The sequence below is a fragment of the Oncorhynchus kisutch genome, linkage group LG7 (assembly GCF_002021735.2).
Source record: "Oncorhynchus kisutch isolate 150728-3 linkage group LG7, Okis_V2, whole genome shotgun sequence".
Taxonomy (NCBI): domain Eukaryota; kingdom Metazoa; phylum Chordata; class Actinopteri; order Salmoniformes; family Salmonidae; genus Oncorhynchus; species Oncorhynchus kisutch.
The window spans coordinates 48,605,547-48,619,250 of NC_034180.2; the positions used below are offsets into that span (position 1 = coordinate 48,605,547).

The following is a 13,704-nucleotide window of genomic DNA, read 5'->3' on the forward strand; positions in this document are numbered from 1 at the left end:
AATGTACTTTATTTTTTTAGAAAGTGTTTATTGAGAAGTTCACATAAAATGTAATAACATCTCCTCTCTCCCTCTGTTTCTGGCTGCTCTGCCATCACCAAGACTGAATCACGATCAGAGCAGAGGTTTGATGCCAAAACCTATTAAATGGGCCATTAGTTCACCGTTTCCTGTCCAAACAGACACTGGACAAAAGAAGCACATCCATCCGTATTATATCTCTATTTGTTCAGAGAAAAAGCGTTTTCTTTGACTTCTCAGCACTTCCATGACAAATGAATGATTTGATAAGGGGAGTCAACTCTAGGATATTATGCCCATGGAGAATGTCGCATAACCAGTCGCCCTTGAAGGTCATGCAGATTTGAAAAACAAGTCCAAAACCTCCTAAGGTACACCAACGCTTATAAATATGAGCGTTTTTCCACACTGGGTTTGGAATGGATATATTTCAATGAGGTAAGCTTACAGTACATAAACAACTCACTTCAACTATTACAATCAAAGAGAATTATACCACGTGGAAAAAAATATACGCTCATATTATCCACACCAAGTAATTGATTTATTCAGCCTACATAATACAAATACATGAAAAGGTAGGTCAATAAAACAAAGATGAGTTTAAATACAGTTGATAAATCTGGCGGGGGAAAAAAGCATACTATAGAACAAGCAGTATAGAAGACTAGTTTAATGTGCGAATCCCCTGACAATTGTTTTTTTTCTTTTTAATCCAAGACACCCACACCCTAAGGGTTGGATGGAAGCACAGAATCAGTCACAGTGCAGTGCCCCCGGAGCAGTCATGGGTTAAGTGCCTTGCTCAAGGGCACAACGGCAGGAGACTCAACCCTTCAGTTGCTGTCCCATTCCCCTTCAGATTTCCCCAACGGGCTTCTTTAACCTCTAGTGTACCTGCTGCTGTTCTGGTATAGTTGGACAGACCAACTATAATAACTGTGTGCAAAAGTCTGGTAGAGCAAACCTATCAAAGGGAATGTCAGCTTTCCCATTGGGTAGAACAGTCTCTTCATTGAGCAGAATGACAGATAAAGAGGAGGTGTTCTCAGCCTCCAAAGGGCACCAATCCATCTAACAGCAGCAGAGACTGTGTTTGACACAGCTGCCAAACCAGAACATGGCCTGCAGCCTAGCTGTGAATGCAGCTAAAGAGACCCTCTCTTACAGCAGTGCAAAGCTAGTAGTAGCCTATTACACCAGCCATCAATACTACCCAAATGACTTCCTCTCTAGATTGTACATTGTGATTCAGTATAACATTACAGTGTCAGTCAGTCAGTGGTTGTTCATATACAGTGCACTCAGAAACTGTTCAGATCCATTGACTTTTTCCACATTTTGTTACATTACAGCCTTTTTATAAAATTGATTAAATACTATATTTTATTTCCTCATCAATCTACACAATACCCCATAATGACAAAGAAAAACATTAAAAATAGATATATTTATAGCAAATAAAAAACTGAAATACCTTATTTATATAAGTATTCAGAACCTTCGCTATGAGACTTTAAATTCAGCTCAGGTGCATCCTATTTCCATTGATCATCCTTGAGATGTTTCTACAACTTAATGGGTGTCCACCTGTGGTAAATTCAAATGATTGGACATGATTTGGAAAGGCACACACCTGTTTATATAAGGTCCCACAGTTGACAGTGCATGTCAGAGCAAAAACCAAGCAATGAGGTCGAGGGAATTGTCCGTCGAGCTCCGAGACAGGATTGTGTCGAGGCACAGATCTGGGTAAGGGTACCAAAACAATTCTGCAGCATTGAACGTCCCCAAGAACACAGTGGCTTCCATCATTCTTAAATGGAAGAAGTTTGAAACCACCAAGACTCTTCCTAGAGCTGGCTGCCTGGCCAAACTGAGCAATCAGGGGAGAATGGCCTTGGTTAGGGAGATGACCAAGAACCCGATGGTTACACTGACATAGCTCTGCGGAGATGGAATAACCTTCCAGAAGGCCTATCATCTCTGCAGCTCTCCACCAATGTGGAAAAAGTCAAGGGTTCTGAGTACTTTCCAAATGCACTGTATGTACATTCAGGACTATACAGTACACCTACCCTTTCCCCCATCTCCAGAGGAGGCCTGGAAGTACAACTCCACCGGGCTTCCCCCCCATCTCCAGAGGAGGCCTGGAAGTACAACTCCACCGGGCTTCCCCCCCATCTCCAGAGGAGGCCTGGAAGTACAACTCCACCGGGCTTTCCCCCATCTCCAGAAGAGGCCTGGAAGTACAACTCCACCGGGCTTTCCCCCATCTCCAGAAGAGGTCTGGAAGTACAACTACACCGGGCTTTCCCCCATCTCCAGAAGAGGTCTGGAAGTACAACTCCACCGGGCTTTCCCCCATCACAGAAGAGGTCTGGAAGTACAACTCCACCGGGCTTTCCCCCATCACCAGAAGAGGTCTGGAAGTACAACTCCACAGGGCTTTCCCCCATCACCAGAAGAGGTCTGGAAGTACAACTCCACCAGGCTTTCCCCCATCTCCAGAAGAGGTCTGGAAGTACAACTCCACCAGGCTTTCCCCCATCTCCAGAAGAGGTCTGGAAGTACAACTCCACTGGGCTTTCCCCCATCTCCAGAAGCGGTCTGGAAGTACAACTCCACTGGGCTTTCCCCCATCTCCAGAAGCGGTCTGGAAGTACAACTCCACTGGGCTTTCCCCCATCTCCAGAAGAGGTCTGGAAGTACAACTCCACTGGGCTTTCCCCCATCTCCAGAAGAGGGCATTGGAAGTGCAACCAGGGCTCTAAAGTGTGAACATTTTGTTCGCACATGCAACTAAACATTTTGGCTGTGTGCTCAGTAGATTTATTTTGGGAGTGCTATGTGGCAAAAAAAATATCCAATAAAAAACTGCATAATGCATAACAATATTTTGCTGCAACACTTCTCTTCACTGCTCAAACAAGACGGGCTGATGCATTGTAACCAATCAAAATGCTACAAATGTTTAAATGTAGCTAATTAAACCAATCACACACTTGGCACACGCCAGGCCACACAACTAACCCCTTTTCACTAAACTTTACTTCAGGACTGTCAGCTAAGTAATGACATTAGCTAGAAAGAACAACAACAATGAAACGAGGCGGAATTGAAGCTTTCTTTAAAAAAAAACTAATTATGCAAATGATCAACCAGAAGAAGATGAGGACGAGGTCACTGTCGCTGATAGTGCCAATAGTGTGTGATTGCGGCCCGCAATTCGGGTCGTTCCTGCATGTGGGCATTCCTGCGTCTGCAAGAACCCCTCTTTATACTTCTGCACGAACGCCCCCCCTCGCGCATGCCATCTTCATGCTTGTTTGACACTTTTGATTTTCTGGTTTTCCCGATTGTCTGTGCGATTAAAATGTGGGTCAAAAGGGAAATAACAGAGAAATAAAAAAATAAAGACACTACCGGTGTCGCCCCCACCTGTACCAGAGCCCTACTAGCTAACGTGCACACAGTGTCCTTCGCTACCACCTGCCCTTGCCGTCGTTAACAGAACTGTGGGAATGCAGTGCCCGACAGACGGAGGCAAAGTACACTGTCTACTGGTGTGCTAGCTATCTATCCTTCCTAGTGTGTACCGGAGTGCTAGTTAGCTATCTAACTAACTACCTAGCACACAGTGGGATTTGCTCCTGCTGTGGTTTGCAGAACTGCAGTAAACCAGTGCACGACAGGTGGGGGCGAAGGACACCGTCTTCCGGTGTCTTAGCTATCTAGCTAGCCACCTATCCCGCCTGCTGTGTGACGGAGTCCTAGCTAGTTATCTACTTGCATTGTCACCCCCTCCTCTTCTGTGGCGTTTTTTGGCGGTTGGCATCCAACGTTATGATTCATTACTGCCACTTACTATACTGAAGCGCCTTGCTTCCCGCCTGTGTACCGGAGTCCTAGTTTAAAAAATGGACCAATAGAAGTATAAAGATGGGTTCCTGCAGATGCCCACATGCAGGAACGCCTCGAATTGAAACTTCACCCTTCTCGATATTGCTACTGATCTACCTCCTCAGAAATCGATCAACATTTTTAGACAGGGGTGTCTTTGCGAATTCAAGTGGCTAAGGGCGGGGGAACAACACTAGCTAGTGTGTAATAAAATCAGCAGGGAAGACTTATTTTGCTACTGGGTCTTGCATCGTAAAACAAGAGTCGTTGCTAAAACATAACTTAAGCCAAAAGCACATCAAATGCCAGGACAAGTGCATTGGGGAAGGAGCGGGAGCAACACTATGTCTACTAGCTACCAGCCGTATTTGACAGGCAAACCGGTCAATAGGCAGAGCTACAGATTAAATTTAACACGGTTTACTGCAGTCCAAAGAGGAGATGGTTTTTACCAAATTCGGACCCATGTTACTCACCCAGAACAATAATGGGATTGCAAATCAACCCAACGTATGGTTAGTGCTATCTGGGACCCTTGGGCCGTCCCCACCCTAAACCCTAATCCTAAAAGCAGGTTGATTTATTAGCTAGATTCTAGATCAAAGAAATTGATTAGTTATTGTGAGGAAACTAAATATTTATTTCATTTTCTATCAGTTCACAGTCAGCATGTTGCCTGGTTACAGTTTTGTATTATTACTATTATTATTATTATCTGTTAGCTGAATACAGTAATGAATAAAAGTTTACAGTTTGCAGTTGCACTTTAATACAATAGTTTGTTTTAATCACCTATATAAATATGTTTGTTTTGTATTTGAAAGTGCAATAACAATGTTCTGTTTTGTATGTTATATTTATTTGTGCAAAACTTATTACCTATGTAATAATGTTTGCAGTTTCACTTTTGGATACAATTATTAAAAGTAGTTTTAAAATCAAATGTATTGCCCACTCTTTAGTGATGTGTGTTGTTCGACATCATCAAGGTAACAACTGATGGCAATTAACAATGACAGGACAGTCAAAACAACTGTTTGGAGCACCACTGGGCTTTCCCCCCCATCTCTAGAAGAGGGCACTGGGGTGGAAGGTAGCCTAGTGGTTCAGTGTTGGGCAAGTAACCGAAGGTTACTGGTTTGAATACCCGACCTGACTAGATGAAAAATCTATTTATTTGCCCTTGAGCAAGGCGCTTAACCCTAGTTGCTCTGGACAAGAGAGTCTGCTAAATGACTAAAATGTAATGGTCTGGAAGTACAACTCCACTGGGCTAGAGTGCTCAATGGCAAAAGGATGAATATCAGTTTGACAGTGGCATGAAAGCTTCACCAGCCATTGCATGGTTAGAAATGCCATACATCCAGCCAATGAAGTACTGGTACAAAAGTTTTACTTCATGAGAGAACTGAAAGACACAAAATAAAAATGTACAAGGGCAAAGCAATCTCTCATCAATATCGTCCAAGACAAGAGAGTCTGTAATCTCAGAATTGCAAGGTGGGTTTTGTATGGGATTAGAAAAAAATAGGCCAGGGCCTCCCGAGTGGCGCAGTGGTCTAAGGCACTGCATCACAGTGCTCGAGGCGTCACTACAGACCCGGGTTCGATCCCGGGCTGTATCACAACCGGCTGTGACCGGGAGTCCCATAGGGCGGTGCACAATCGGCCCAGTGTCGTCCGGGTTAGGGGAGGGTTTGGCCGTGGGGGATGTCCTTGTCCCATCGCACACTAGCGACTCCTGTGGCGGGCCCGGGCGCAGTGCACGCAGACACGGTTGCCAGGTGCACCGTGTTTCCTCCGACACATTGGTGTGGCTGGCTTCCGGGTTAAGTGGACACTCGGGAGGCCAGCTGCACCAATGTGTCGGAGGAAACACCGTTCAACTGACGACGGTAGTCAGCCTGCAGGCACCTGCCCCGCAACAAGGAGTCACTAGAGCGCATGAGCCAAGTAAAGCCCCCCGGCCAAACCCTCCCCTTGGTTGGGTTGTGTTTAGTTTGGACACACGGCTCTCGACCTTCGCCTCACCCGAGTCCGTACGGGAGTTGCAGCAATGAGACAAGACTGTAACTACCAATTGGAAACCACGAAATTGGGGAGAAAAAGGGGTAAAAGTAACAAAAAATAACTAAAAAACTAAAAAGATACATTGGTGCAGCTGACTCCCCGGTTAAGCGGGTTAAAAATCAGGGTTTGGCGGGTCATGTTTCGGAGGACGCATGACTCGACCTTCGGAGTTGCAGTGATGAGAAAAAAGGGTGGAAAAAAGGGGGAAAATACCCCAAATAATCTAAATAAATTGGCCTAGTGGGCCAATTTACACTGAATTAATTTCCTCATTGGGCAACTTCTGAGTGTTGCCCAAAAGAGGATATAGGCCTACTGCCTTTTATTGTAGCCTATGAACAGTAATGTTTGATAGTAGGCTTGTGCATCTAGTTTGAGGGCAAATCACATGCACAACTTCACTTCATCTGCCACAAAAGCAGATGCTTTGAACTCTCACCAATGCCTCAGGATTTTAGCCTATAGCCTACCTTGAAAATATTGTTTTGCCCGGAACGTGCCTCCTAGATGCACACTTTAGTAAAACAATTGCTCACAGCACCATATAAATTAAATCTGGTAGTCAGGTGCCTAAATTAGAATAAAAAAATATGAAACTGTTACGCGCCGGATACAAGCGTGAAATATGGTAGAGATGCTCTTTGGGATGTATTAATTGATATTAGAAGGGGTGGACAAGAATTGGGGCTAGACTTTGGGCATCTTCTCAACAACTCCTATTATTATTTATTTTTTTACATAATCCAATATGACCACCAATACAGAATTCGATTTTGGAAAGGTGATATTACTGTAGAATTTTTATTGTCAAATATAATTTAAAAAATAGTGTATTTGGGAGTAGTGTACCAGTCTTCAATAATATGCCATTATATTTCATAAACAACGAGCCTAAAGTGGCAGAAATGGCCTGGAAACAACAGAAATCTAACAGTAAACCACTCAAATTTTGTTGAACTACTACATGAATCACCTTAAAAACATCCCACTATCATGTTTAAAAATTGCCTACACACCCTATTAGTTACATTATGTAGCTGTTACCTATAAACGGTTCATTGATGTTGAAAACAAACTTGCAACTGCAGTCTGCAAAAACAACATGACTGAAGGCCTTGTCTGCCCTGCCATTCTAAGGGAAGGTATTTCTCACTGTTGGTGTGCTCGATAACATAGACCTCAACCCTTCCTCCACTACAGAGTGGCACTTTCACTTTTACACAAACCGGAACTTTTACTGAAATGTTGATTAATGTGCACGATCCCTGTAAAAATAAAAACATGATTCAGAGGTATCCAACCTTCTAGTTCTGGAACATTGTGATGATATTTGTCCATGCACACTAGAGATTCGCACGTTTATTTTGAATATAGAACTATCTGAATGGACGTTAGTATTCGAATACTTGCAAGAGTATTCTTTTTTTTTTTTAGGCAAAAACATCAGGCCTATTTTAACAATGAGAAGGATTTGTCTGAATTAAATACAAGGATATACCATGACATTTTAAATTCTTAATTTAATAAAACAACAACCTTTTGAATGTAGTTTTTATGACGTACGCCCCATAAAAAGATATGTGTGTAGCTTGTTGTTGTTGGCACTACAGTCAGAAGCTCCATGTGTAGCAACATGAAGTAGGACATCTCTAATCAACGAAAAATGGAATTCAAATTATGGAAATAAGTTAGCTAAATGAGAAGGAGTAGGCTACAACGAGCAACCGACAGGTAGGCTGTTGTTTAATCTGAATAGAGTTGTTGTAGATAAGGAAGGGGAGCGCAGCAAATTAGCCTCAACTAGCTTAGCTCGCTAGCTACTGTAGCTAGCTAACATCTGGCTAGCTAACATCTGGCTAGCTATCATCTGGCTATTTTAGCTAGCTTTTTTACATCGACTTGATTCAGTAAAGACAGGCACTGCCAGATGGGATGATAGACAGTGTCTCCTGACCCCTCCTGTCTCAGCCTCCAGTATTTATGCTGCAGTAATTTATGTGTCTGGGGGCCAGGATTAGTTTGTTATATCTGGAGTACTTCTCCTGTCCTATCCGGTGTCCTGTGTGAATTTAAGTATGCCCTCTCTAATTCTCTCTTTCTTTCGCTCTCTCTCTCGGAGGACCTGAGCCCTAGGACCATGCCTCAGGACTACCTGACATGATGACTCCTTGCTGTCCCCAGTCCACCTGGCCGTGCTGCTGCTCCAGTTTCAACTGTTCTGCCTGTGATTATTATTATTTGACCATGATGGTCATTTATGAACATTTGAACATCTTGGCCATGTTCTGTTATAATCTCCACCCGGCACAGCCAGAAGAGGACTGGCCACCCCACATAGCCTGGTTCCTCTCTAGGTTTCTTCCTAGGTTTTGGCCTTTCTAGGGAGTTTTTCCTAGCCACCGTGCTTCTACACCTGCATTGCTTGCTGTTTGGGGTTTTAGGCTGGATTTCTGTACAGCACTTTGAGATATCAGCTGATGTACGAAGGGCTATATGAATAAATTTGATTTGATTTGATTTAGATAACCTATGGCATTTAGAAGATTGTCTTACTTACGAGTCAGTGTGGCTTCTTTTTCTCTCTCTCCCTCCTGTGTCACACATACACCACCAGCCCCTGCTCACCCCATCCCTGCTGCAGCCTGTGCACAGTCTCTCCCGAGTCGCTGCGCAGTAAGCAAGTGTCGAAGATAAAACAAACTATCCGAATAGCTGAAAAAATGTAATGATATCATTAGAATAGTGAAATTATTTCAAATGCTCATACCTAGTGCACACAAGTACGTATTTTGACCTTTATGTTGAAACAGAGGCTTGGGCACCCTGGTTCTTTACACTGGACATAACAACCTACGCAAGGTGGATTCCTATTCACATCTGAGACATGAAAGCTCTACCAGCTATCATCAGAGAATAATTCTCAGAGTGGATCCTGCCAAAAACACAAAACAAGTTATCATGCATGACGCTTTACCAAGCCCATGAGCAATACAGTAAGCTGGTTGAAGGTACTGGGGAAGCCATTGGTCTAACTGAGAACCCACTGCCTTCCAGAGATGGATTGTAAGCAAGGCCTGAGCGGGCCAAACTACTGGCTGATTTTGAATCCCAGCTTTTGAACATTGAGTCAGTCCCCTTCAACACGACATTTTCAACAAAAGCAGTTAATCACCCCCAGCAAACATTAAAAAACAAGTGGCCAGCTGCAACACAATCTCAAGCACGGGGAGTCCATTCCTAGATAAATATCCAGAGCTTCTGGTTTTTGAATACATCCAATTGTGCAAAACAAAGATGTCATTAACACAGTCTGCACCATTGAGCAACTAGGCACTTCTCAAGGAGCTCATTGTGGATCCATCCATCACTGAAAATAAAAATGTATTCTTAACTGACTTGCCTAGTTAAATAAAGGTAAAATAAAATTTTTAAATATACACATCAGTGCATTAAGAGGGATAATGCACCACTGCTTAGAATGCCAATGCAAAGCCAGTCACAAAAGAGAAAAAGCAACAATCAGCATTAAAAAGTGATTGTACACTTTTCTGCTGACTTTACATTGCGTGCAAGTTCCCGAGACGGAAACCTGGACGAGTTTTTCTTTCATGAGAAAGACCAATGTCCTCCAGTCCTTTAAAATAACGGAATGCTTAACCTGAAAACCCCCCAAATCTGATCTGCTAGGCCTGAACGCTGTAGATTCCTACCCACCGTGCCCTCGTCCTTTGATGCCAAAATCTCAAGAGACAAGGACAAGTCATCCGAAAAAAAGTTGTGAAGATAACCGAGCTTCTATGTAACTTCTGACTTTCTCAGAAATCCTAATAACTAACAATAGCTTTTCAAATCAAAGTTTATTTGTCACGTTCGCTGAAAAGAACAGGTGTAGGTAGACCTTACAGTGAAATGCTTACTTACAAGCTCTAACCAACAGTGCAAAAAAGGTATTAGGTGAACAATAGGTAAGTAAAGAAATAAAACAACAGTAAAAAGACAGTGAAAAATAACAGTAGCGAGGCTATATACAGACACCGGTTAGTCGGCTGATTGAGGTAGTATGTACATGTAGATATGGTTAAAGTGACTATGCATATATGATGAACAGAGAGTAGCAGTAGTGTAAAAGAGGGGTTGGGGGGGGGGGGGGGGCACAATCCAAATAGTCCGGGTAGCCATTTGATTACCTGTTCAGGAGTCTTATGGCTTGGGGGTAAAAACTGTTGAGAAGCCTTTTTGTCTTAGACTTGGCACTCCAGTACTGCTTGCCATTGCGGTAGTAGAGAGAACAGTCTATGACAGGGGTGTCTGGGGTCTTTGACACCAGCTGCACTGTTGCAACATTCAAACCCAGCAGCGTACCAAACAAGCATTTTGTCAATAGGTCTGAATCCATCTAATTAGCTTCACCAGAAAGATTTGGATGGGCTAAAACAGTTGATTCCTTGACACTTTTATTGACACTCTTACCTGAGGCTGACAAAGCATGCAGAAAACTCAATGCCAAGATGCTGGATTGTCATACACTGCATTATGCCATTGTGCTGGCATATGTGAACCAGGGCCCTAAGTATTTTCTTCACTAATCAGAACTTATGGAATACATTGGATGTATTATTACTTGATTTTGTTATTTTTGTAAAAAAATAAATAATCACATAATAAGCTGTTTTAAATATGACTATGGATGTACTACTGTCTCCATCAGCGGCCATTTTTAATTCTGCTTCCTGGTCAATTTTGAAATGGCCAGCCCTTCTAGGATGTTTTCATATGATCTGAGAAATGTTTATTCCGAATGTAATGCTTCTATCTGTTGCATTACAGTGTTTAATGGTCAAATAGCTATTATGGCAGCCATTTGGAATTTTCCTGATAACTTGCTTCCTTTTTCAGTTTGAAATTGGCACCCCCTCTGGGGTGTTTTCATATCACCTGCGGTATGTTTGTACCAAATTCCATGCTTGTATCTGCTTCATAACGTTGTTTTCGCTAAGGCCCCGGACTATGAGGAGTCATGCACTAGATGTCAGCGGGAAGCGGAGGCTTGTCGTTTCAGCGCAGTACGTAGTGCACATCATTACTGACCATCTCAGAACCAACACATCCTCTTCAAATAATAATTTTTACAAGACACTTTCAGATTAAAACGCGCACGTAACGACGAATCGTCGTTTGCTATTTCGAGAGACACAAACTCGAGGTTTTGGGTAACCTGCATCATGAGTCAAATACGCTTCTAAAACCGGGATTTATTATCCGCCGGGGATGGCACGTTCACGGTCTTTGGCCATAGTGCTAGCATGAACGCGTCACATCCAGCGGCTCAGTGTCAGCTTCTAGGAAAACCTTTTGCCTCGCTGTCCTCGGAACACTATGGCAAGCCTTTGAGAGGGGAGGGAAAGCCGCAAGTGGATATCAGAATGTCTTTAATCTCCGTTTAGCAATGGAAGCTGCTGGAATCGGTATAAGCGTTTTCTCGAATGAATTATCGGCGTTGCATTCTCGGTTACTTTTACAATGTCACAATCAAGGAGATCCTGTTGAGGCTTCAAAGTATGCACGGACATTGGCGATTTTGACTGATGTGCCATTGTAGGCACAACATTTACCAGTTGTTATCCATCGCTGTGAATCATTTATGCTATTACCTGCTGTCCCTGCTCCCACTGAAATATTGACAGAATCAAATTAATTTCATAGAGCATCAAATAAACATTCGTTACCCGGTGTCAATGGTGTCTCAACCAGATTTACGCTGAATCCTGGTGCGGAACCGCGGGAACTGAGTTCCGACAGGCTGCATCTCGCCTTGGGAAGAACCTATCACCATCGAAGTGGATATGTTGACATTAACGTGAAGATGGGTTTAGTTTTCGGTCTCTTGTGGCTGTTCAACATCTTTTTGGAGGGCATTCATTGCCAAGGAGTCTATGGTAAGCCAAACGCATTTCTAAATACCCAACAGCTATCATTAATACCACCAACTTGACCTTGTGAAAATTGAGTCGAATGCAAAATGTATGCTGTACGGTCCAGCTCTGTTTTCTGTATAATTGTAAACTACAACAGGTAGCCTATATGTACTCTATGTCATCATTAAGACGCTGGCTCGCTGAAACCACAGGTGCTCTCAGGGCATTGGGCTATTCAAACCTATGGTGCATGGCTGGTTAAGGAACGCACCAGCGTAGCATTGGCACTGTTTCTGAGCGTTAAAAAAAACAACGATATCCAATCGATTATGTGATTTTATTGGTCCAAACTTATATTATTCCACCACAGCGTTAGTGCGTGCTGTAAATCGACTGGCATCAACCCAAGACCGATTGCCAAGCCTCATCTACCACCCAAGGCAGCAAGAGCCTGGCAAAGTCATCAACATCGAATCTGACGTGTAGAGCTGGTGGAATTTGATGGAATCATGTATATACATCCTTATTGATATATCTAAATGTCGGAGTCTATCAAATCTGAATGGTTAGAGAAAAGGGTGAATTGAATGTTGAAGTTTGGAATGTGAAAATAATTTTATATGAGCAATAATGCGATTGTGGGCCTTTAAAACCAAGACCCAGAAATGATCTTGAAATAGTTTCATTACCCCATTTTATTGCCTATTAATAATCATTAGCTCAATGTCGTTCCCAGAGACTAATAATTTTACAAGATCAAATCATTGGTATTGAGAATTTGTCCCCCCAGATTCTCTGTCAGATTCTCTGTCAGTCCCATGACTGTATACAGTTGAAGTCTGAAGTTTACATACACTTAGGTTGGAGTCATTAAAACTAGTTTACATACACTTAGGTTGGAGTCATTAAAACTAGTTTACATACACTTAGGTTGGAGTCATTAAAACTAGTTTACATACACTTAGGTTGGAGTCATTAAAACTAGTTTACATACATACACTTAGGTCGGAGTCATTAAAACTAGTTTACATACACTTAGGTTGCAGTCATTAAAACTAGTTTACATACACTTAGGTTGCAGTCATTAAAACTAGTTTACATACACTTAGGTTGCAGTCATTAAAACTAGTTTACATACACTTAGGTCGGAGTCATTAAAACTAGTTTACATGCACTTAGGTCGGAGTCATTTAAAACTAGTTTACATGCACATAGGTCGGAGTCATTAAAACTAGTTTACATGCACTTAGGTCGGAGTCATTCAAACTAGTTTACATACACTTAGGTCGGAGTCATTCAAACTAGTTTACATACACTTAGGTCGAAGTCATTAAAACTAGTTTACATACACTTAGGTCGGAGTCATTAAAACTAGTTTACATACACTTAGGTCGGAGTCATTAAAACTAGTTTACATACACTTAGGTCGGAGTCATTAAAACTAGTTTACATACACTTAGGTCGGAGTCATTAAAACTTGTTTTTCAACCACTCCAACCTATAGTTTTGGCAAGTCGGTTAGGACATCTACTTTGCGCATGACAAGTAATTTTCCAACAATTGTTTACAGACAGATTATTTCACTTATAACTAACTCACTGTATCACAATTTCAGTGGGTCAGAAGTGTACATACACTAAATTGACTGTGCCTTTAAACAGCTTGGAAAATTCCAGAAAATTATGTCATGGCTTTAGAAGCTTCTGATAGGCTAATTGACATCATTTGAGTCAATTGGAGGTGTACCTGTGGATGTATTTCAAGGCCTACCTTCAAACTCAAAGCCTCTTTGCTT

The 13,704-nt window shown here is 42.4% G+C and overlaps 1 protein-coding gene across 1 annotated transcript in view; it reads left to right on the plus strand.

Annotated features, from left to right (window-relative positions):
• The first annotated feature begins 11,012 nt into the window (after window positions 1-11,012).
• LOC109894701 (MAM domain-containing glycosylphosphatidylinositol anchor protein 2) overlaps window positions 11,013-13,704 on the plus strand; it is a 209,488-nt gene continuing 206,796 nt past the window's right edge. The window contains exon 1 of the mRNA XM_020488377.2: window positions 11,013-11,930. Coding sequence (XP_020343966.1) covers window positions 11,858-11,930 — 73 coding nt within the window. The 5' untranslated portion in view covers window positions 11,013-11,857. The remainder of the gene's footprint in view (window positions 11,931-13,704) is intronic.